The sequence below is a fragment of the Phycodurus eques genome, chromosome 3 (genome assembly GCF_024500275.1).
Source record: "Phycodurus eques isolate BA_2022a chromosome 3, UOR_Pequ_1.1, whole genome shotgun sequence".
NCBI classification, from domain to species: Eukaryota; Metazoa; Chordata; class Actinopteri; order Syngnathiformes; family Syngnathidae; genus Phycodurus; species Phycodurus eques.
Window position 1 is genome coordinate 23,916,247 of NC_084527.1, and position 25,365 is coordinate 23,941,611.

Consider the following 25,365-nt stretch of genomic DNA (forward strand, 5'->3'; position numbering starts at 1 on the left):
ATTCTGATCAAGTTAACTTATTTTTGCTCAAACCTTGTTTTACATTAAGGGCATCGCTAGGTCTAGTTTCGAGTAGCTTCAGCCCCCCTAAAATATTCTAAAGCACCCCTCTTTTTGAGGAAAAAACAGGCCCAACAAGTAAAAACATAGCTGAAATAATATAAAAAAACAATATTGTTTTCCACTTTGTTTTATTGCAAAGCAATAAAATCAATCAATCAACTTTCGCTCAGCAGACTCATAGTCCATTCGAAAACACAGTTTAGTACACAATAAGACATAAAATGAAAGCACATCAGGAAAATCATGACCATAATTAGTTCTTACCTGATTCCCTTACGGCGGCACGGTGGTCGACTGGTTAGAGCGTCTGCCTCACAGTTCTGAGGACTGGGGTTCCAATCCCGGCCCCGCCTGTGTGGAGTTTGCATGTTCTCCCCGTGCCTGCGTGGGTTTTCTCCAGGCACTCCGGTTTCCGCCCACATCCCAACAAAAACATGCATGGTAGGTTAATTGACGACTCTAAATTGCCCGTAGGTGTGAATGTGTGTGTGAATGGTTGTTTGCTTATGTGTGCCCTGCAATTGGCCTCCTCTTGTGAGGATAAGCAGCTCAGAAAATGGATGGATGGATGTTTCCCTTACAAGAAAGGAGCAAGAATCGTATAAATTTCACCTGCACTGTCCAGTGTGCAGGTATTTACTTCACTGTCACACTGAATGTATTTATGCCCAAAATGTTACTCAATCAATTTCCAGTCCAATTTCCAATATTTTCAGGGTGCTGAAGCTTCTCAAAAATAAGCCTAGCGATGCCACTGATGTAAAAAAAGGTTTTAGCAAAAATAAGTTGAAAAAACACTGGGGCTCCTACACTAAAAGTGAAGGGAAACTGACAGATTTATGGTAATATTTAAATGAATAATAGCAGGTTATACCCCAGCCCCCATTCCAATTAAATTGGGACGTTGAGTTAAACATAAATAAAAACAGAGTGATAAGCTTGATTGTTTTTAGCAAATAATCATTAACTTAGAATTTTATGGCTGCAACACATTCCCAAAAAGCTGGGACAGGGTCATGTTTACCACTGTGTTACATCACCTTTTCTTTTAACAACATTCGATAAACGTTTGAGAACTGAGGACACTAATTGTTAAAGCTTTGTAGGTGGAATTCTTTCCCATTCTTGCTTGATGTACAGCTTCAGCTGTTCAACAGTCCGGGGTCTCCATTGTCGTATTTTACGCTTCATAATGCGCCACACATTTTCAATGGGAGACAGGTATGGACTGCAGGCAGGCCAGTCTCGTACCCGCACTCTTTTACTACGAAGCCACGCTGTTGTAACACGTGCAGAATGTGGTTTGGCATTGTCTTGCTGAAATAAGCAGGGGCATCAATGAAAAAGATGCTTGGATGGCAGCATATGTTTCTCCAAAACCTGTATGTACCTTTCAGCATTAATGGTGCCTTCACTGATGTGTAAGTTACCCATGCCATTGGCACTAACACAGTCCCATACCATCACAGATGCTGGCTTTTGAACTTGCGTCCATAACGGTCCGGATGGTTCTTTTCCTCTTTGGCCCGGAGGACACGACGGCCACAATTTCCAAAAACAATTTGAAATGTGGACTCGTCGGACCGCAGAACATTTTTCCACTTTGCATCAGTCCATCTTAGATGAGCTCGGGCCCAGAGAAGCCGGTGGCGTTTCTGGGTGTTGTTGATAAATGGCTTTTGCTTTGCATAGTAGAGTTTAAAGTTGCACTTACGGCTGTAGCGCCGAACTGTATTTACTGACATTGGTTTTCTGAAGTTTGAAGTGGTTTTCCTTTACACATTGATGTCGGTTTTTGAGGGATCGAAGGTCGCGGGCATTCAATGTTGGTTTGCTACTTACATGCAGTGATTTCTCCAGATTCTCTGAACCTTTTGATGATATTATGGACCGTAGATGATGAAATCCCTAAATTCCTTGCAACTGTACGTTGAGGAACATTGTCCTTAAACTGTTGGACTATTTTCCCACACACTTGTTCACAAAGAGGTAGACCCATCTTTGTTTGTGAATGACTGAGCAATTCAGGGAAGCTCCTTTTATAGCCAATCATAGCACCCCCCTGTTCCCAATTAGCCTGTTCACCTGTGAGATGTTCCAAACAGGTGTTTGATGAGCATTCTTCAACTTTTTTTTGACACCTGTCCCAGCTTTTTTGGAACACGTTGCAGCCATAAAATTCCAAGTTAATGATTATTTGCTAAAAACAATAAAGTTTATCAGTTTGAACATTAAATATCTTGTCTTTGTAGTGTATTTAATTAAATATAGGTTGAACATGATTTGCAAATCATTGTATTCCGTTTTTCTTTATGTTTAACACAACGATTCTGATTCTATCATCTGGTGCTATGCCCCTGTGAAAAAACATTCAAAATGCTCTAAAATGGCTGGCAATTGGGAACTCTGCTTTAAAAAGGGCTGGCAGTGAATGATTTAAATGAGCCAACATTTTTTTCATTTTATTTGTTCAACTCACAAAATACAGCATAGAACAATACATGACAGAATATAGTGTAAGGTAAAACCAATTAGTGAGGGTTTCTTTCTTCTATGAATACAATATTTTCTAGGTCAGAGATGGGCATAAAAAATGTATTAAATATTTCTTGCGGTATTGTAGAGCTCGGCAGTGCAGGATGATGTGATTTCAAGGTGACTGCACGGTGATATGGAAACCAACCTTTGTGTGGATCAACCTTCCCTCCTCTGTCCACACGGCTGTGTGCGTGCGTGTGTGTGTGTGTGTGTGTGTGTGTGCGTGTGTGTGCGCGTGCGTTGGCCTAAAAATAGGTGCCACCATAATCCAATAGAAAAGACACAAACACACCTCTCACTGTGTGTGTGTGTGTGAGAAAGAATTAAAGCAACAGCATATTGTATACTGTAAGTGGAGGAGGGGGAAAAGTACAAAGACAGTCACAGTGCTAACGCTTTACCTTTGTCAAGGTCTCATCCTTGTCTTGACAGCTGAAGAGACGAGGATCGTGCGTTTGCGTGGACAATTGAGTTATTGTGTTTTGATACAACAAACAGCCTTTGTAGGGATTTTCTTTCGGTGTAGGCACGTGCACAGACATTTTTGGCGGCAGGTGCTCAAGCCAAAACCAAGCCATCATCACTAAAATTATTCATACAATTAAGAAAAACAACGTGTATTTGTTTCTGTTAACACAATGAACAACAGTCAATATTGCAACTCTTATAAATGAAGTGACTATAACGTCAAGTATTTGTGATATACAAAATGAGACCAAGATAAATAATTTAAAAACTTTTTTCCACAATTAGTTAACCTATAAGCTGTACAACTCAATTGAATTCGTTTTAGAGAGGGAAAGAAAAATAAACAACTGAGAAAACATGATTGTACGAGTGCACACACCGTCTGATAAAGGCGGATCTCATTGTGCTCAGAATTAAGCAATCACAGCACACACCTGCCATCATACAAAGTGCCTCTGATTAACCCCAAATAAATTTAGGTGGAAGCATATTTACAGTTCCCCCAAGGACTCAAATAAATGCCCCTCAAGTATCAAAACACCTTGGTTGGAATTGATGACAGAAGGTAATTTTTTATCTTTTTATATATGGATGAATGAAGGAAAAAAGAGCTGTAGCAGAAAGGGCACTTTTTGTGTACAGAGCAAAAGGGTGAGTTCTGGAGCACCATCTAGTGGCTTTGTGTGCACGTACCTGACGAGCAGAGTAAAGTTATTTAAAGAGGGCATATGATGGTAAAGTCACTTTTCACCTGCATATATTTGCAGTTCAGCATTTACAAATCTACTTTTTTTCTTTTGGGGGGGGGGGGGGGGGGGGGGGGACCTATCCTCTGTTATTCACAAAAAATGCCTATTTGTGAACTTCAGTAACGTGGCAAAATACTGTCTACAATAATTTAGCATCTCTTTGGTCGAGACAAACGAACACTGGCTGTAACCATGGCAACAACCATCAAACTAGTTGTCCACTCAACCAAACTTTCGCGGCTGAAAACAAAAGGCTGTTGCTTACCCAATCACAAATCTAACACCAGCCATGTTAGATTTGTGATCAACAATCAGCGGGAGAGAATGGCTAGGATAATGGCAATGATTATTTCATCAAACTAGGACTAAACAAGGTATCAAAACCAGTGGAATCAGTATCAACATCGCTAAACTTACCTATGAATATCAGTTTGTGTTGTCACTGCGTTGAGCTGACCGATTTGGGCTTGCATGCTCTTGCCTTAGTTCTGACAGTACGCAAGTCCTCATGGGTGGGTAGGGGGGTACAGACGATTTTTCCACCAGTCCTAATTGTCCGTTGCAGTCGGAGTTTGTCCTTTTTGTGGCAGCACCAAACCAGACTGTGATGGATGAACACAGGACTGATTCAATTACTGCTGTGTAGAACTGCCTCAACAGCTGCTGTGGCAGGCTGTGCTTCCTCAGAAGCCGCAGGAAGGACATCCTCTGCTGGACATCTGTTGACATTGGTCTCCCACTTCAGGTCCTGAGAGACTGTATTTCCCAGGAACTTGAAAGTCTCGACGGTTGACACATGGCAGTTGGACAGCGTGAGGGGCAGCTGTGGTGAAGGATGTTTCCTTGAAGTCCACGATCATCTCTGAAGTTTTGAGCGTGTTCAGCTCCAGGTTGTGTCGGCCGCACCAAAGCTCCAGCCGTTCCACTTCCTGTCGATATGCCGACCGTCACCGTCTTTGATAAGGCCGATGACTGTGGTGTCGTCTGCAAACCTCGGGAGTTTACGTAAAGTAAACGAACTTGGAAAAAAAGCATCCAGATTCACACCTCATGATTGTTGACGACTTTAATAAAGCTAAACTTAACCACGAACTCCCTAAATAAAAGCAGCATATTGACTCTCCTACCAGGGTAATAACATTCTAGACCACTGCTATACTACGCTAAATGACGCATACCGTGCTAATCAGTCTGTGTTTCGAAGGTCAAGTGGTAGTGAGCTCCAAAGATGGGGGCAGAGCAGATGAAGGCTCCACGGTGGAGAGACAGGCAGAATGGGAGGTGAGGTGGATATAGGACAAAGATCTGAGAGAGCAGGGGGAATGGTAATGTGAAGGAGGTCATCAAGATATGGGAGGGCGAGGTTCTTGATAGCCTTGAAGGTGCAGTTCAGTATTTTATATTGGATGCGGTATTGCCAGTGGACTTGTTGCAGGACTGGAGAGATGTGGTGAATGTGTGGGGTTTGGGTCCTTATCATAAAATGGGGTGGCAGAGTTCTGGAGAACGTATAGATTTTGTAGTGAGTGGGAAACCAAACAGGAGAGAGTTGCTATAATTCAGACAGGAATTGACGAGGCGAGAACAACGACAGCAGCAGTGTGGGGTGTGAGTGATGGACAGAGGCGATGTTTTGTAAGTGAAAGTATGCAGACCAGGTGATGTAGTTTATGTATGCCTGGAACGAAAGTGTGCTGTCGAAGATGACATCCAGACACTTAACCTGAGGGGAGGGGGGAAACAGAGGAATTTTCAAGCGTAATGGAAAAACATTTGGTGAGCATGGACTTGGTACCTATGAGTTGGATATGAGTTTTATCACTGTTGAGTTGTAGGAAGTTGGATGACAAACAGTGTTTGTGTTCAGAGAAGCAGTCAGTAAGGGAGGAAGGAGGGAGAGTGGCGGTGGGTTTGGTGGATAGGTAGAGCTGGTTGTCATTTGTGTAACTGAAAGTAAATGTTGAATTTACAGAAAATATTGCCACGAGGTTGGATGTCGGTGGTAAGGAGGAGCGGGCCCAAGACATAGCTGTGAGGGCACCAGAAGAGCTCTGGAGGACACCAGAAGAAACATGGGACGGATGGGATTTGAATGATTTTATATGAACAAATTGGGTGGCAAAGAATTGAGCCACTGGAGGTTGTTTGTGTGTGTAATGCCAGTGTGATGGAGTCTGTTCACGAGGATGGTGTGGGAAATGGTATCAAAAGCTGCAATCAGATCAAGGAGGTGAAGGATAGTGAGTAGGCCAGTGTCAGCAGCCAGGAGGAGGTCATTGGTGATCTTGACGAGTGCTGTTTCGGTGCTATGGGGGGAGCGGAAGCCAGACTGGAATTGTTCACAGAAATTATTGGAAGTGAGGTGGGAGTGGACCTGGGAAGCGATGGTCTTTTCCAAGATTTTTGAGAGAAATGGGAGGTTGGAGACGGATGAAGGTTATAAAAAATTATTTGGATCTGAATTTGATTTTTTCAGTATTGCAGTTATGACTGCTGTTTTGAATGCTGTGGGAACAAAACCAGTAGAGAGCGAGGAGTGGATGATGTTAGTGATGAGGGTGACCAGGGACGCGAGGAAAACGTTTACCAGAACAGTAGGACGGTATTGTCCGTTCAGAGTGAATTGTTAGCCGACCAAGATAGGCTGGCTAACACGGTGTGGTCGACTCTCATTCAGTTTTAGACCAAAAGGATTTTCTTGTTGTAGCATCGTGAAGGTGGAAGTTTTAACAGGATACACGGGAGATCTACATTTGTCGGGGCTCATAAGCAATGTCTGGGTGATGGTGGAGCGCCAGTGGCGGCGGCCAGGACAGCTGAAAGTGGAGTCACAGAAACTTAGCAGCAGAGTACTGGAGCAGTATAGTCACTGGAGAGTGCAAATGGATAAGGAAGATTAAAAAAAAAAAGCAAGCTCCACAATTGACCTCTGGCAGCCCACATGGTTTAAAAAGAAACAAGGATTCCAAGCCTTATTAGAACATTCATTCATTCATCTTCCACACCGCTTCTCCTCACTAGGGTCGCTGGCGTGCTGGCGCCTATCCCAGCTATCTTCGGGCGAGAGGCGGGGTACACCCTGAACCAGCCAATCGCAGGGCACATATAAACGAACAACCATTTGCAATCACATTCACACCTATGGGCAATTTGAGTCTTCAATTAACCTACCATGCAGCTTTTTGGGATGTGGGAGGAAACCGGAGTGCCCGGAGAAAACCTGCAAACTCCCCACAGGCGAGGCCGAATTTGAACCCACACCCTCAGAACCGCGCCGCTCCCCATTAGAACATTTGTCTTAAAAAAAAGTTGTGTTCTTTCTCAAATAACACATTCTTTTTTTTAATATTATACTTTTAATAGCTTGTATATACATAATTGTGTCATCAAATGTGAATTGAAACAACAAAGTATAACTTTTATAACATTTTTTAAGATGTACCACTACACAACTTCATTCTTGTGTGGTACTTGTACAATGTGGTGATGGATAAAAAAGAAAAACACGTGCGTGACCCAAACAAGTGCGCTGGTGTGACTGCTTTTCAGGCAAACTAATAGTGGCGTGTCACCACCATAAATCTCGACGGCGCAGATAAAACATAAATAAATAAAAAATTCAAGATAGAGAGTACACTGCTATCATTTTCGTGCTGTGTGTGCGTGTGTTTCTGTGTGTGCTTGTATGTTTGTGTGAAGCTCACCACAGCAAAGACAAATATTTCTGTGCTATGTGTGCAAGTGTGACAGAGGAAGAAGATAATGTCCCAAAACACGGGAAGTCTGCCATTTTGCTTTGAAGCTGCCATTTTAGGATAATTTCAAGAGATTCTACAAAGAACTCCACCAAGAGAGTTTTTATAAATTCAGCCCTTATAGCACGTTGCACATAGCAACATGAAATTTGGTAGTCATGTCTATCAAGCGGCACGGTGGGCGACTGGTTCGCACATCCGCCTCACAGTTCAGGGTCGTGGGTTCAAATCCAGCCTCTGGCCTTCCTGAATGGAATTTGTATGTTCTCCCTGGGACTGAATTTTTTTGAGACACGTTTAGCTTGAGTAGACCCCAAAAACGTCTCAAAAAGCCACGCCCAGAAAGACATTGGAAGTTTATCATTTTGCTATGAAGCAGCCATTTTCATATGTTCTATGTTCATATAATCTTGTTTTAGAGGAAGGCTGCCATTTTAGTTTGATGCAGCCATTTTAGAATCAATTTGGCTATTTCCAGTGACACTTCCTAGAGAGTTTTTGAAACTTCAGCCCCTGAAGCCAGTTTCACTGAGCAACATGAAATTTGGTAGGCGTGTCTATCATGAGGAGACCCACAGAAACTATGCATTCAAAGTCTGAGAAAGTCTACCATTTTGTCTTGAAGCAGCCATTTTAGCCTCTTTTCAGAGGTTGTACAAAGACGACAAAGACACCTACCAGAGAGTATTTGAAATTTCAGCCCACAACGGCAGTTTCTTTTGGCAACATGAAATTTTGTAGGTATGGCTTTCATGTGTAGGTGCACAAAAAAAGTCTCAAGAAGTCATAGCCAAAGAGAAACAGGAAGTCTGTCATTTTAGCTCGAAGTGACCATTTTAAGCTATTTTCCAGCGACGAACTACAGCATTTGCAGCATTTGCAAATTCGGCTCCCGAAGCGAAGGCCACGAAGCATCATGAAACGTGGTAGGCATGTCTAGCATGAGTAGACACACAAAAAAGTCCCCAGAAGCCATACACGAAAACACATAGGAAGTCTGCCATTTGTGCTCGAAACAGCCATTTTCGGGGCAATTGGGCCATTTACCAGGGGACCTTCAAAAATAAACGACTAGCTATTTTCCCTTGACTTTTTGTCATTTTCTGTGGGTGTAGTTTAACAATTAACCATAAAACCCAAAACTTTCATCAGTCACCGCCACAAGGTCAGCTCTTGAGCAAGCCCAACTCCCAACAAATCTGCCAGATTATAGGTTAGCAACAGGTGACAGCAGACCCAGTTAAAAATTAGCTCCAAAGGCAAGTGAGTGAGAGGAGAGGGTGGGAGGCATTGAAAGGAAGATACCAATTGATTACAATAAAAAAGGGGGGACATAAAGGTAACAAATAGAAGTGGACGCACAGAGGATGACTTGCTGTGACAATAAAAACAAGCGACAGGCGCATAAATCGACACACAAAAGCCGTGGCGGCAATCCATCCCATAAACTGCACACACTAGAGTCCAGTTTATTTCCTTGCCAGAAAAAAATCTCACCGCCTACCGGAAGACATCTTAAACCAAGACCATGTGTTTACATTCCGTTGCGGGGGGAAAAAAAATTATAAACTAAATGAGTTCCTGCCGACTCTCCTTGTTCTTTCTCTGCTGTGTGGTGCAGAGGAGACTTCTACGAGAACGAGAACACAAAATGAAATAATTTATTTGGTCAAGAAGAAAAGTCTTAATCTTACAAGAATACATGCAATACAATCTAAAAATATGTTTTGAAAAACATCTGACAAAAATGAATAAAAATATTTTATAATCTTTTTAAAAAGTCCCAAACATCCTTGAATCAAGTCATATTAGACAGAAACCTACAAGAATTCATTTGCATTTTAGCTGTGGCAAAAAGTTGTAACCTTACAAGAATAAAATATATATATATATATTTTTTTTTTATAAAAGATGCAGTCTTATGACATTAAGTCATGTTTATGTCATGAAGACAATCTTATAATAAAATGTATTTGTTTTTTTCAATCTTCACATTCTTAAGATAACAATAACAGTAGTTAAAAAGTCATAATATGACAAAAAGGATTGTTTTTTTGATTGTTTTTTCTGTTTTTTTTCTAAGAAGTCACAATCTTACTGGAATTAAGTGAAAATCTTACAAGAATTAAAATTAATATTATCTTTAGAAAAAGTCACACTCTACAACCATAAATTTGTATTTTTTTAGAGTTTTTAAAAGAAAAAATCACAATCTGAAGAAAATGAAGTCATGCTTTTTACATTTGTTTACATTTTTTTAAAGTAAAAAATTCTTACAAAATTTAAGTCAGATTTTTTTCAAAAATGTTATTTGTTAAAAAAAACACTTACATTTACGAAAATGAAGTTGGGTTTTCACCACGACGAACTCGTTAATTCGAAATAATATCAATTGTAATAAAATTATTATTTTTTAGAAAAAGTCCCAATCTTCCAATCATAAACTTTCTGAGTCACATTTGTTTTAGATTTTTTGTGCATTTTAAATAAAAAGTGGGCTTTCGGGTGTGTGCACTTTGCATGCTGAGGTCTGGAGAGTTAATCACGAACGTCAGCGCATTGCTCGCGTGAGTAATTTGGCTGATGAGTGCGTGTGCGTGCGCAATGTTAGCGCACCCTTGGTGCCGTGGCCCCGATCAATCTGAGCAGGAAGTGTTGGCTTTAGCCCCGCCCACTTGCCAGGGCCAACGGAATTAATATTAATCAAGCATCGATCCCGCACTCAAACACTGACCGCACCTTCTTCACCATCTATTCATCCTTTTACGTGCTCCTCTTCTCCTATTCACCTGTTCTTTTTCGTCCTGTCCTCGTCTTTTCCATCCACCAAGCTCTCGCCTCAATTTTCCCCGTTTTTTTCTTTTAGTGCCATTATCCCATTATCCGTCATCAGCCGCCTCGCTCTTTCTTGTTCTACATTTACCCTCTTTCATTTTGCTCTCACGTTTGTCATCCGTCCCATCGCTCGCTCATCCATTCATCGGCCCTTCTTTACAGCCCACAGAGGGAAAAAAAGATACAGTAGATAGAGAGAATAAAGAGAGGAGTAGGACGAAGAGGAGCAGGGCTCAATGAAACACAATGAGCCATTGTTGTTGTGTCATTCCATTAGTCACCTGGAAGCCAGGATGAAGAGTGCTGGGACTTTGGGGCCCAATGAGAGCAAGAACAAAATCAAAAGAAAGACAGACAGACACAGACAGAGAGAAAGACTAAAGAAAGACAGAAAGAATAAAGTGAGAAAGAAAGTGTAAAAAACAGAACGCTAGACAGAGACAGACAGACAGACAGAAAGAAAGAAATAGTGCGAAAAAAGCAAGAACAAAGAAAAAGACAGAAAGAAGCAAAGAAAGAACGAAAGAATAAAGAGAGTGTTAAAAGAAAGATAGACAGACAGAAAGAAAGTGCGAAAAGGAAAAAGATGGAAAGAAAGAAGATGACACAGACATGACCGATGTCCGATGACACCACTGTCATCGGACTCATCAAAGATGGTGACGAGTCTGCGTATCGACAGGAAGTGGAGCGGGCGGAGCTGTGGTGCGGCCGACAGAGATGATCGTGGACTTCAGGAGGCATCCTTCGCCACAGCTGCCCCTCACGCTGTCCAACTGCCCTGTGTCAACCGTCGAGACCTTCAAGTTCCTGGGAATTACAATCTCTCAGGACCTGAAGTGGGCGACCAACATCAAGTCCTTCCTCAAAAAGGCCCAGCAGAGGATGTACTTCCTGCGGCTTCTGAGAAAGCACGGCCTGCCACGGGAGCTGCTGAGGCAGTTCTACGCAGCGGTCATCGAATCGGTCCTTTGTTCTTCCATCAAAGTCTGGTTTGGTGCTGCTACAAAAAAGGACAAACTCCGAGTGCAACTTACAATCAAAACTGCTGAAAAGATTGTCGGTGCCCCCCTACCCATCCTTGAGGACTTTCACGCTGCCAGAACTAAGACAAGATCGTGCAAAATTCTCTCAGACCCTCCACATCCCGGTCACCGGCTCTGCCAGCTCCTTCCCTCAGGTAGACGCTACCGGTCAATGCAAACTAGAACTAGCAGACATTCCAACAGCTTCTTCCCTCTTGCAATCAACTTCTTAAACAGCTAACCTGCAATTCCATTGCAACATGCTGGCAATTTTTTGGTCTTGAGTTTGCTGTCACATTTCTCTCGGGCCAATTATAGATACTCGTGCACTCAGTAGTATTCTCGCCACGCTGCACTATTTGCTTATCTGTTGTTTACCAATACTGGCCACTCATGCCAGAGTAGCATCTGCCCCATTTGCACACTGACTGAGGAGTATCTGCAACATTTGCACAATCAACATTGTCCCAGATATTCGCGCTACTCGTCACTTTAAACTGCATACACTCCTTGAAGTCTCGGCGCCCTTTGTCGTACGAGAGCGGCTCCAACTACCGGAGACAAATTCCTTGTGTGTTTTTTGGACATGGCAAATAAAGATGATTCGGATTCTGATTTAAACCTTTTGCTGTACAGGTATTTATTAACTGCCTCATAAAAGTATTGTTTCCATCAAATAAATATTTTTGTATTATGTAATCTTACTTATTTCTAAAATAAAAATACGATAATACTATTTCATCACAAATAAAATGTTTTTTTTCTTGAATAAATATTTAAAAGATTTCTCAAAAAAATGTAACTTTTTCCATTAAGATTTTAACTATTTTCCCCACAAAACATATTTTTGTTTGACAAAAAAAAACTTTTTGATGAAAAAAAAAAAAAGAACCGTCCTAAAAAAAAAGGACTTCATAAACAAACCACAAAGTATTTCTTTTTTGGCATGAAAAAACAACTCTCTTTTCTTAAAAAAATATGACTCTCTTTTGTAAAACTATGATATTTGTTTTTAAAAAAATGGAATTTTTACTTGAAAACAGTCAAAAACATTTTTGTAAAATAAGAATTCTTTTCCAGAAAAAAAATACAACTATTTAACAAATGTCTCCTTTTTAATGTCAAAATTACTTTAAAAGAGTTTTCTCAAAGAAATTCCTTTTTTTCTCTCGATAATTTGCACATTTATTGTTGTAAGAATAGAATAGAAGAGAAAAAAAAATTCTATCCACAGTGTGAAAGTATTTTTGTGTGTGTTGAAATACGACTTGATGTTCAGATAGATTTGGCTCTTCCATGTCAGGTCACTTTGACCCGGGCCGAGCAAGTGCGCGTGTAGAACAACTCCACCTACGCACTTATGCTGCAATTAACTAGAAAAACATTCACAGTTGAAACATGGAGCGTTCGACACAAATGGTGGAGATGGTAGTGGTGGTGTACAAAGTCAAATGATCGTGGCGTGCGGGGATAAGGGGGTCGGTGTGTGGGGAGGGTTCCATCAGTTCCAGTGCTTGCGTCCGGAAAAGTACTTAGGCTTCTTTGAGACAGACCGTTTTTTTCCGGGGGCCAACAGCGGCACAATGGCAATTACTGGACCATCATTGCGCTGTCAGGCGGGGGTCTAAGGGTCCTCTTAAAGTGCCCCGATGCTACCTTTTTTTTTTTTTTTTTTTAATAGGTTCTTTACTGCAATAGGTGTACATTTAACCACTATGTTGCAGAATTTTAAGCATTTTTTTTTCAATGGGTTCTTATCGTATACAGCACAGGTGTCAAACTCAAGGCCCAGGGGCCACATCCGGCCCGCCACATCAATTTATGTGGCCCGTGAAAGCAAATCAAGCGTGTCGACTTCATGTTTTTTGCTAATATAACAACATTGCAAACCGTCTTCCCTTTTATATAAAGTTGATTGCAAACATTTTTGTTACCAATCCCCATTTCAAAATGAACTGAATTAACAACTTTTTACTGGCTTCTGGTTTCAAATATAGTTATTCATCGATTTTTTGTGTGTGTTTATGTAATAACATGAGGCAATTGTACATTTACTGTATATGTGTTCGCGCTCATGATGGCCCTCCGAGGGAAACCATAACTACGATGTGGCCCGCAGCAAAAATTAGTTTGACACCCCTGGTATACAGGGAAGTCCGAATTTAGAGTTGCATGCTTTTAGTGTAGTACCACATTGTGCCACATGCTGGGCAGCACTTAGCTCTACTTGAAGACATGCAGCGTTATTAAGCGCAAGAAGAAAAGGATGAGCGTGTGTATTGATGTATGCTCTACTTGTATGTGTTACTGTTCCATTATTCAAAAACTATTACATGGCACATTGTGGAAATTTATCATTCACATTAATGTTGATGAGCATGTTAAAAAAAAAAAAAAAAAAGAACTTTGGACTTTGTCAAATAAAAAGCTATATTCTTTGTGAAGGTTATATTCATGAAAGAAAGTAATTTTGTTCCACTAAAAAGTTGGATATTTTCATGAAATAATTGTTTTGGGATAAATTGTTTTAACGGTTTCATGGAAGAGGTCACATAGTTTGTTTTTTTATTTTTTGGAAATTGCTACAGTCACTGATGGTGTACTGGCTTCGGTGCAGGCAGCATGGGAACAGCTCCCACTCAGTGATGATGTCAATGTGAGTGTGAGTCGTTCTCCATGTCTGTATGTGCCCTGCGACTGACTCATGACCACTTCAGGGTGCCTTTTGCCTGAAGTCAGCTGGGATAGGCTCCAGCACCCCACGACCCTGAACAGGATAAACAGGATTGAGAATGGATGGATGGAAAATTATTGCTTTTTTTCCCATTAAAAGTATACTTTTTTTTGGGAGGGGGTAGTGTGCGATACTGCATATTTTGGTATTTTGGCTGATGCAACATCGAATTGCTAAATCTAAATAATAAATAAATATAAATAAATAAAAAGTTGTATTTCTTGTTTGGTTGTACGTCTTTCAAAAAAATATTTTTTGTTTGGAAATTAAGTTGATTTATTTTCTGAAGAAATAAAACCTTTTTTTTGTTTGTTTGAGGAAAAAAGGTAATGCTTCTTGCCAAAACATAAATGTTTGAAAGTGAAAAATGTGTTTGTTTTTTTTTTGTTAAACGAATAAACAAAAAATCCATCCATCCATTTTCTTCCACTTATCCGAGGTTGAGTCGTGGGGGCAGAAGCTTTAGCAGGGAAGCCCAGACTTCCCTCTTCCCTGCCACTTCGTCCAGCTCTTCCGAGGGGGACCCCGAGGCATTCCCAGGCCAGCCGGGAGACATAATGTCTCCAGCGTGTCCTGGGTCGGTTCCAGAAAAAAAATCTGTTTGAAAATTAAAAAGTTGGATTTATGTTTAAAAGTGACTTCAAGCATGACCTTTCCATTTCAATTAAGCTTTTACTTCCATTCCCTTGAATTCCTGTGGTGGAAAAAAATAAGTCCAAATGGCAACAAGCGAGAGGCTTGTTCCACCATTGATGGTTTAACTCACACTCAAGTGCAATTCTTACTTTTCTCAACCACTCATCCTTCACTCACGCCCACGCTTACAGTACACACTTGTACCCACACACACACACACACACACACACACACACGGCATCCTCAGCGGCAGTAATTTTTCCGTTTAATGTAGCGTGTTGAATTTGCAGGGCGTGCAAATGAAAGGCTGTACTCCGTATTTGATAAGACGCCGTAAATCACACACACAGACGCCCAAGTGGATGCCCCCAGAAAATGGATGGCTGGATGGATGGATGGATGAATTGTACTACCTTGGGAGGAGCACTGCTTCAAATGAATTCGGCTCCACTTTCGCTAACTAGCGTCATGGTGCAACGGCGAGTATTGCTGACGTAAGACTTTATCTGCACACTATTGACTTAACAATAAAATGAAAAACATGTCCTCTTGAAGAATCCACAGATTCTACCCATGTAAATTGTTTCTACAATGATTAAAAAATATATATACAGTACTAAAATGAAGTCAAACAACACAGTATATTAGGACCATTAGACAGTGATCTAAAGGATCTATGTGCTCTTAATAATGTATTTTTGTAACACGATTAACCTGCCTTTTTGTCACTGATTGTATGTCACTCACCTGTGGCGATTATGTTTTAATGTTCTGTGTTTTCTGAATAAATCTGAAAGAAAAAAGTCTCTAGTTTTCTTTCTTTTTTGAAAAAATCCTGTCCCTTTTTCCCTCTCACCCTCCTACATGTTTCTGTATTTGAGATTTAGATTTTGTGTTTACAGCTGTTTTTTTTTTATGCATGGCTAGTCATGTTAGTCTTACAATTATTGAGCCAAATATTTATGTTCACATTGCTATTGTTCACTAAGACATTTTTTGTTTGTTTAAATATACTGTTCTGTACATACTTTCAGGTGGCATCGAAGCACCTCGATTTTTAGAATTCGAACACCCTATCCTCCAAGTACTTCTGGGTCATATCACTCGGATAAGATAGGAAAGGAAAGTTTCAAGGCAAATACAAGAATCGGAAGAGGCCCGAAGTTGAGATAGGCCAGCACTCTATAGCAGCCCTGCTTATCGACGTACCTACGTCGCGGCCATGTTGGGGAGGTCGACATTCCCATAGAAGGCAATGCATGGACATTGAATGAAGTTGTAATTTGGTCACTACTTAAAAAAAAAAAAAAAAAAAAAAAAAAAAGCCCGTCTCGAAATAAACAAAATTTCCTCAAATATTCTTATTTTGAACAAAACAAAATGAAAAATGTGCCAATGGGGTGAGCAAAATTTCCTTCGCTAGAATTCTTAAGAGAAGCTTATAAATCTAGCGCCATTAACACAGTAACAAGTCTTAAAATTAGAGAAATTTGCTTACTCCATAAGAATTTAAAGACATTTTTACTTCAAATAAGTGGTATAGTTTCATTCATTCATTTCAATGCAAAATTACCTATCAAGAAAAACTGAAATATCACAAAGCCATAAGTATTCAGAGCGTTTGCTCAGTATTTAGTAGAAGCCCCCTTTTGAGGTAATACAGCCATGAGTCTTTTTGGGAATGATGCAACAAGTTTTTCACACCTGGATTTGGGGATCCTCTCCTATTCCTCCTTGCAGATCCTCTCCAGTTCTGTCAGGTTGGATGGTGAACGTTGGTGGGCAGCCATTTTAAGGTCTTTCCAGAGATGCTCAGTTGGGTTTAAGTCAGGGCTCTGGCTGGGCCATTCATAAACAGTCACAGAGTTATTCTGAAGCCACTCCTTCGTTATTTTAGCTGTGTGCTTAGGGTCACTGTCTTTTTTGAAGGTGAACCTTCGTCCCAGTCTGAGGTTCTGAGCACTCTGGAGAAGCTTTTCGTCCAGGATATCCCTGTACTTCATTTTTTTCTTTAATTGCAACCAGTCTCCCTGTCCCTGCAGCTGAAAAACACCCCCACAGCATGATGCTGCCACCACCATGCTTCACTGTTGGGACTGTATTGGACAGGTGATGAGCAGTGCGTGGTTTTCTCCACACGCCACTTAGAATTAAGGCAAACAATTTCTATCTTGGTCTCATCAGACCAGAGAATCTTATTTCTCACCATCTTGGAGTCCTTGAGTTGTTTTTTTTAGCAAACTCCATGCTGGCTTTCATGTGTCTTGCACTGAGGTGTGGCTTCCGTCGGGCCACTCTGCCATAAAGCCCCGTCTGGTGGAGGGCTGCAGTGATGGTTGACTTTCCAGAACTTTCTCCCATCTCCCGACTGCATCTCTGGAGCTCAGCCACAGTGAACTTTGGGTTCTTTTTTACCTCTCTCACCAAGGCTCTTCTCCCCCGATTGCTCAGTTTGGCGGGGGGCCAGCTCTACGAAGGGTTCTGATCGTCCCAAACGTCTTCCATTTTACACTACTAGCTTAGCGTCAACATAGGCACGCAGCTCAAAAGGGCCATTTTGTTTTCTACCTATTCATATCTGTGGTGTCAGCCATAAAAGAAAATAAATTAGGAAACCTTATGGGAAATCAAGTGTGTGAGCCCTTTCTGTGTTCCCTTTCAAATAACTATTATTATAGTAATTGTTACAATTATGACGATTATTATCATAGTGAACACACAAAACACACACACACTGTGTGGGATGGAAGAAAATGGTTTCAGTGGAGCCTTTTTGTCTGATGAAATTTGGACCAATCTTGTTTGTTTTCCACCATCTTCTCTTCTTCTTCTTCTTCTTTTTCTCCAGCTTTTCATTGTAAGTCGATAGTCCAATTCAGTCCACAGACTGGTACGTGTCAATCAAAAGGTCAGCTGTCGTTGAAATAGTCTATTTCCGTATGAAAAGGATTGTGCTATATGGTGTTTTTTTTTTTGCCAAACCAGTTACTGATGGTACAAACTAGGATTTTCCACTATTTTTCCCCCTGCATAATTGGCCATTTTGTAGTGTCTCTGATTGAAACCGGCTCGTGATTGTTTAAGACAGCATGTTCCATCTTTTCACTGTTCTGTACAAACAGCCATTTTGTGGGATCTCGTTATAAAACTGGCAATTGAATATACAAGCTCACAAACTTTTTTTCAGTGTCAAATTTTGCAGGGATTTCTGTGTGGAACAGCCAAATGAATGTGTAAAGTGGTTTTGACACTGTTACAGTATATACAAACAGTAATTTTGCTTGGTCTCTGTGTTAAAGCAGCTACTGATTTATTGAACTGCCATTTTTTTCTCCACTGTTCTCTACATTTTGTCAATGTCTCTGTGTGAAAAATACCATTGACTAGGAACTGGCATTTGATTTGCACAGCCTCTGTATGAAACATTGTAGTTTTTCACTGTTTTGTATTTTGGGATATTTTACAGGGTCCCTGCAAGAAACAAGCCATTCCTTTCATTAACTCACATATTTTGCTGGGTCACTGTGTGAAAAGGGCTACTGATTAATGGAATATATTTCATTTGGTAAATGTTGATCATTTAAGTTGACCCTTTTCACTGTTTTGCATAAAAATACCTTTTATCGGCATCTCTGCGTGAAAGATGTCTTACTCATATTGTACAGGTTGATTAATTGAAATTTTGTGTTTTACGTGGGAATTGTTGATCATTTAAGGTGACCTTTTTTCACGGTTGTATATACAACGAGCATTTTGTAGCATCTTTGTGTGGAAGATGCCTGATGTATGAAAGGGTCAACACATTCTATGAAACTTTTGTAGAGTCTCTGTATAAAACAGGCAACCGAATGTAAACATTGTAAATTTTGTTCACCTTTTGTTCCAGTGTTTCATATATAAAAATGCCTTTTGCTGTGTCGCTGCGAGAAAACAACCTTAACCAACCCTTGGCAATTTCCTGTCTTGCTGGGTACTGGGTGAAAGGCTCAAATAGAGATATTGCAGTTACGACAGTTTTTGTGGTCTCATTCTGTGAAACAAGCTACTGATCATATAAAATACAATACATACACATAAAATACAAATATCTAAGAATATGTATTTTATTGTCACCAACAACTATTTTGCGGCATCTCTGCGTTAAAGAGTCCTGACTCGTGACCTCTTGTTTTGATCATGTTTATTTACTTACAACATTTGATTACATTGCACTCTAACTCACATTTACAAATAATAAATATTGCCGTCCTAACGATGTGGTCGTTGTCTCTGTTTATTGTTATTGTTCTCTGCGTCATCACCTGAGCTTTTAACACAAAACCACAAAGGTGAGGCCCCCCCTCATGTGCTACCCCCCAACCCCACCTAGGTGCTTAATTTAAATAAATAATCATAATTCATCTCTAAAATAAAAGTCCAACACATTTGCAAAGAACACAGGGAAAAACTGACTATATTTCAAAATAAAACTCAAAAGAATTCAAATCTACTTTAGATAAGTGGTCCATTGTCTCGCTATAGCTTCACCTACAGGAAGCAGAAAAGTCTTGGGAGGGAGGAGGGAGGAGGAGTCGACAGGGAGCAGATTGCGCTGTCAATGGCTGGAAGTTCTTTCATTTGAAACAACAAGAAATGATCTCCCTTCCTGTTGCTAATTGTGCAAGTTTGAGTCCAGGCGCATTCCCCCCCAACTTCTGATGCCAAAGTCTCCTTTTGCAGCCAGGAAATGTATCCATTGATAAATTTTGTAGCCAAGAAATAACACGCACGCCCACACACAAGCAGAATAGGTTTCCTGGTAATGGTGACAAAAGTGCCAACTTGATGGTTGCTTTGTACACTAGTCCCGGCCTACAAAGTAAAAGCTCAAAATGATTTTGTCTTATTGTGACTTCCTGTCGCTACTTGTGCAAGTTTGAGTGCCTCTTATATCGCAGTCGCCCACTTTTGACGCTAAAGTATTTTATTTTGTAGTCAGGAAATGGCTCCATTGTGCAATTTTGTAGACAGGAAATGGCAAAATAAAACATTTTTTGAGAATATTAAAAAATGATCATAAACCTAAATGGATCATTGTAATGAAAATATATAAAATAAAAAAATAACACTTGTTTTTATGCGAATGGTAACTTATTGTGAAAAGCACAATGGTTTCCTAGTAATGACAACAAAAGCGTCAACTTCATGGTCGCTTTATACACTCTTCCCGGCACGCCCTCCAAATGAAAAGCCTCTAATGTTTTGTTTTTTTTAACGCTCTCATTTTGAATTGTTGTCTTTTATTGCGTTAACTTTATTTGCACTTCCTGTGTGTGTTGCACAACATTCTTGGCCAATCCTTGCCATCCTTCCCTTCACGTCCGTCCTTCCCGTGCTCCCATGTATCCAAAAGGCATCACAGGTGAATTGTCTTCATGGATTCACCCAGATCCATATGCCTGGTTCCTACTGGGCGCCAGCCCCCTTGAGACCAACCTCCCAACCCCCCTGCTGTTCCATCACATAAAATGTGACAGAATCTCCTGGGTGCCACGCGACTGGTCTCCCCGTTTGCCGCTCAGTCCCTCGACAAATTGTATTTTAGCCTTTCCATGTAGCTGCTGATTTCCGACTGGGCCATGTCCACATCGTGGCAGACTCTCCTGGGCGGCCCCCCTCTGTCCCCCGTCCACCACACCGCCCCACCCGCCACATAGTCACAAACTGTCTTGTAGCCTCTCCATGTAGCTCCTCATTTCTGACTGGCTCATGTCCACATCGTGGCAGACCCACTTGATGTCGTCCTCACCGCCCTTCCCGAGCAGGACCGAGGGGTTGGCGTATGGGCTGCTGCCCCGAGCTCCGCCCTGGTGGTGGTCGTTGGGCAGCACAGTGGCAAATGACGTGAATTTGACCCGTTTGCGTTTGGCGGACGCCCTGGGGGAGTTGTTGAGATGCTCGGTGTCGTGTCGGGCAGCGGTGATGGTGGATAGGCACTGGTGGGAGTCCGGGAGGGACCGGGGTAAGGTCTGGCTGTGGGAGACACCGCGGTGCCCCCCGCCGCCCCTGTTGGCAGCCACGGCCAAGGCGGTACCCGCCCCGTTCAGGAGGTACTTGTTCTCCTCGTAGGTGTCCTCGCCACGGTCAATGATGGTGGTGCACTCGTCGGGAAGCACCCCCGGACACGGGTCCGGATGGTCCGGGTGGTCTGCTAGGAGGTCGGCGTCATTGCCCAGCCACACCCAGTCGTGGGCGTGGTTCATGTTTCCACCTGTCTCCAGGACGGGTACCTGCTTGTGGCGGTACCTGAGGGTTACATACCAGAATTGCACTTAAAACAACAACTATGGGCCATTTATACATCAACAAAATGTATTTTATTATCTTTGGTACCTTCAACGGGCAAGCTGTTGTTTTTAAGGCAAGACAAATTTAAGGCGCATTTCATCCACAAGGTACAGTAACTCAAAGTGCTTTACATGATAAAAAGGGTATAAAGACAAAGTACAGAAAAATAAAAGACAGCTTACTAAAATTAATAAAGAAATGTACAGTGCAAAAATAGTTTTTTTAAAAAGATGAAAATGCTCTGTGATAAACATAAGAAAAAAAGAAGTTTTTACCTGGACTTAAAAACATTCACACTTGGGGCTGACGTCACTTCTGTTGCCAACTTATTCCATTGCTGTGCAGCATAATAGCTAAATGCCGCTTCACCGTGTTTGCTTTGGACTCTGTGCTCCACTATTTGACCTGATTCTGTAGATCTCAGAGCCATACTGGGTTTAAATTCCATTTGCACTTCTTTTATGTATTCATGACCTAAACCATTTAACGATTTACAGCCCATCAGCAGAAATTTAATGTCTATACTATAGCTGACTGAGAACCAGTGGAGAGACTTTAGAATTGGAGTAATATGCTTTGATCTCTTTGTTCTGGTCAGAACCTGAGCTGCAGCGTTCTGAATAGGCTGTAGATGTTTAATGCTCTTTTGGAGTAGTATAATCAGAAGACCATTGCAATAGTCAAGTTTACTGGAGATAAAAGCACAGATGAGCTTCTGCCGGTTATGTCGTCCTTGGTACCTAAACAAATTTTTTACGTTTACATTTAACTGTGACTTCTGGTGTCTTTGGCATCTTCAACAGCAAGCCTTTGGTACTTTCACAGCTTGTTGTGTAATTTTGGGTACCTTTAACTGTAAATTACGTCGTCTTTGGTACCCTAACACTGAGTTGTGTCATCTTTGGTACCATATTCCTGCGAATGATGCTGTCTTTGGTACCTTTAACAGAAAGTTGAGGTGTCTTCGGTACCTTAACAGTGAGTTGTTTTGTTTTTGGTAATTTTAATTGCAAATTCTATTGTCTTTGGTGGCTTCACACTGAATTGTGTCATCTTTGGTACCTTGTAACTGCAATTTATGTTGTCTGTGGTACCTTAAATACAAATTTGCATTGTCTTTGGTACTTTAACAGCTTGTTGCCTCGTCTTTGGTGCCTTTAACCACAACTTGTCTCTAGTACCTAAACACTGCTTTGTGTCATCTTTGGTACCTTGTTACTGCGAATTCTCCCATCTTTGGAACATGTAACAGAAAGTTGTGGTTTCTTTGGTACCTTACCAGCAAGTCATAGTGTCTTTAATACCTTAATAGTGAATTGTTTTTTTCTTTGGTAACTTTAACTCCAAATGCTGATCTCTTTAACAGTGTATGTTTTGGTATCCTAACAGCTAATTGTGTAGTCTTTGGTACCATTTCACTGCAAATTCTGTCAATTTTGCTGTCTTTAGGGAAAGTTGCGGTGTCTTTAATACCTTAATGGTAAGTTGTTTGGCCTTTGGTAACTTTAACGGTACACTCTGTCATCTTTGGTTCCTTAACAGTGAGTTGTGTTATCTTTGGTACCTTTAACTGTGAATTTGGTCAATGATGGTAACTTTAATAGCATCGTGTACACTTTGATACTTCAACAGTGATTTTTTTTGTACAAATTAATGTTTAATCGTCCAGACACTTTTGTCCGTAGGGTCTTGTATGAAAATAGGTTACCTGAAGGCAAAGCTGACACAGTTGATGAGGAAGACGAGTATGGCCAGACAGAAGACCCCCAGGAGGGCGTACATGCCGATCTCCAGGTCTGAGAGTCCTCTGGTGGTCTGGGTCAGCTCGCTGTCCAAGGGTCCGGGCACCTCCACTTGTGCCGGGTAACCGGCATAGTCACCCGTTTGGCTCGTACCCTTGCCGCCAACCCCGCTGCCACTGCCTGCTTTCACGCTCGACGCCCGATGGGTCACGGTACTCTTGGTCGTTAAGATGACCTGATGATTGGATGGATAATCGGACACTCAGCATTGATTATTGTTGTTCGCTTTTACTACACTTCCAGCTATCCATCCATTAATTTTCTACAATGCTTATCCCCCCTCAGGTCACGGGCATGCTGGAGCCTATCCTGGCTAACTGTGAGCGAGAGGCGGGGCACACGTGAACTAGTTGCTAGTCTACTTTTTAAGCCGTATATAGCCTACTTAATGTAACAGTAAAAAGAGATTTTTGTTGCTGTTGTCCCACCTTCCTCATAGCGCCTTCCTCAAGGTCCTCGGACACCACCACACTTTTGGACTTCCACTCTGCTTCCTCTCCAGCTCTCAGCTGCTCAGTGCCATTGTCCGGCCTGTCTCCTTCTTCGGGAACTCCGCCTCCGTCTCCTCCTCTCCCATCGCCAAACTTGACCGCCACTTTGCCGACGCCCGACGCTAACACACTCTTCCTCTTGGACTTCTGGCATGTCTCCGATATCACCATCTCCACACGCACCAGTGCCCCCTGGCCTTCGCCCTCCGCCACCACCACAGGCCAGTGTTGCTCCTGGTGGAGCAAGGCCACACATAAGGGGGCCAACAGGAAGAAGTGAATTAACGCATTAACTAACTAAGTGGCTCGCAGAGTAACAAACTTACTGACTTATTGAATAACACTCACAAACTTACTAACTCACTGGTTGGCTGGTTGAGTGACAAACTTACTAAATGAATGATTAACTGACTGGCGTACTAACTGACTGACCCACTAATTTGCTAACTAAGTGACTAACCTACTGACGGATTAATTAACTAACAGGCTGACTGACTAACTGACAAGCTGTCTGAATGAATGGCTAAATAACTAATTGACTAACTAACTAACTCGGCTATCACGATAGGCTCGTGTTGCTCTTGATGAAACAATTTGACCAATAAGATTGTTGGTCCGAATAGAGGCGCCCACCTCGTTGGTTATGGAGATGACAGTGTCATCCAATGACACGGCAGACAGCAGGAAGTCTTTGGGGTCGTAGATGTCCAGTGGCGTAATGCAGCCATCACTGTAGTGGATCCAGGCGCTGATGGCTGCTTCCTGAAGATGGAATCACAAACACTTTAAACACGTTCACCTTTTCACCACCACGCCACCTGCTGGCCATGCCAGTTCACCGCCACACTTTAACCCAAAGAAAGGAGACCGTAACAGTTCAATGTGTATCACCATGGCGCCAGTCTGTACATATGTTGGTCATGTATTTTCACCGTCTGACTAACTGGCTGGTTGAAATACTAACTTACTAAATGTCCAACTGACTATCTAATGAAGTGGCCCACTGAGTAACCTTTTCAATTTACCAACTGACTAACTGGCTGGCTGGTAGTGTGATTCCTTCATCCTCAGGCGAGAGGCGGGGTACACCCTGAACTGGTCGCCAGCCAATCGCAGGGCACATATAAACAAACAACCATTCACACCAACGGGCAATTTAGAGTCTTCAATTAACCTACCATGCATGCTTTTGGGATGTGGGAGGAAACTGGAGTACCAAGAGAAAACCCACACGGGCACGGGGAGAACATGCAAACTCCACACAGGTAGGGCCGGGATTTGAACCCCAGTCCTCAGAACTGTGAGGCAGATGTGCTAACCAGTTGTCCACTGTTCCACCGGTAGTGTGATTAACCTACTTTTTTTTTTTTTGTCCTGTTCGGCTGTTAGGTCAAGCAGAATGGAAAAGCTGTATCCCATTCATGCCAGAACAGTTTTACTGTGTCACAGGAGTTTTTAAGCTTCCGCTGTGGTATTATAATTGAGGTTTATTGAGAATCAGACTTGATCAGTCGAACAGAACAAGAGAAGGGAGAGAGAAACAAAGACAAAAGTCAAAGCGCTAATTGTAAACAGGATGAGAGAAGTAAATCATTACATTATCTACAACAATGAAACATTAAATAGAGTGTTGCATGGGGCTGTAGTGCTACAACCTGTGAGGGAAGGACAGGACAAGATAGAACAGGACAAGGACAGGAGAAGAAACATGCAGGACAAGGGTCGTGAACTTGACTTTACAACTGAAGTGTGGTGGCATTAATTATGTGAATTATAAAAGTCTACAGGATGAGAGTATAAGTGAGGGGATACACACGCGATTTGCATATTCATGAATTATTTGTCGCAGTAAGTGCGTGACCCCACACCCATTGTAAGAGTCCTAGGGGTGTGAGCCTGCGGATACATGCAAGTGAATTGATACTGTTTTACATGCACAAAG

The 25,365-nt window shown here is 41.7% G+C and overlaps 1 protein-coding gene across 1 annotated transcript in view; it reads right to left on the reverse strand.

Annotated features, from left to right (window-relative positions):
* Positions 1–20,446: 20,446 nt before the first annotated feature.
* The window catches only part of si:dkey-215k6.1 (transmembrane protein 132C), a 208,284-nt gene continuing 203,365 nt past the window's right edge, over positions 20,447–25,365 (reverse strand). The window contains exons 13-16 of the mRNA XM_061671135.1: positions 24,057–24,185; positions 23,361–23,657; positions 22,839–23,107; positions 20,447–21,088 (exon numbers count right to left, since the gene is read on the reverse strand). Of these exons, the coding sequence (XP_061527119.1) occupies positions 20,500–21,088; positions 22,839–23,107; positions 23,361–23,657; positions 24,057–24,185 (1,284 nt within the window). The 3' untranslated portion in view covers positions 20,447–20,499. The remainder of the gene's footprint in view (positions 21,089–22,838; positions 23,108–23,360; positions 23,658–24,056; positions 24,186–25,365) is intronic.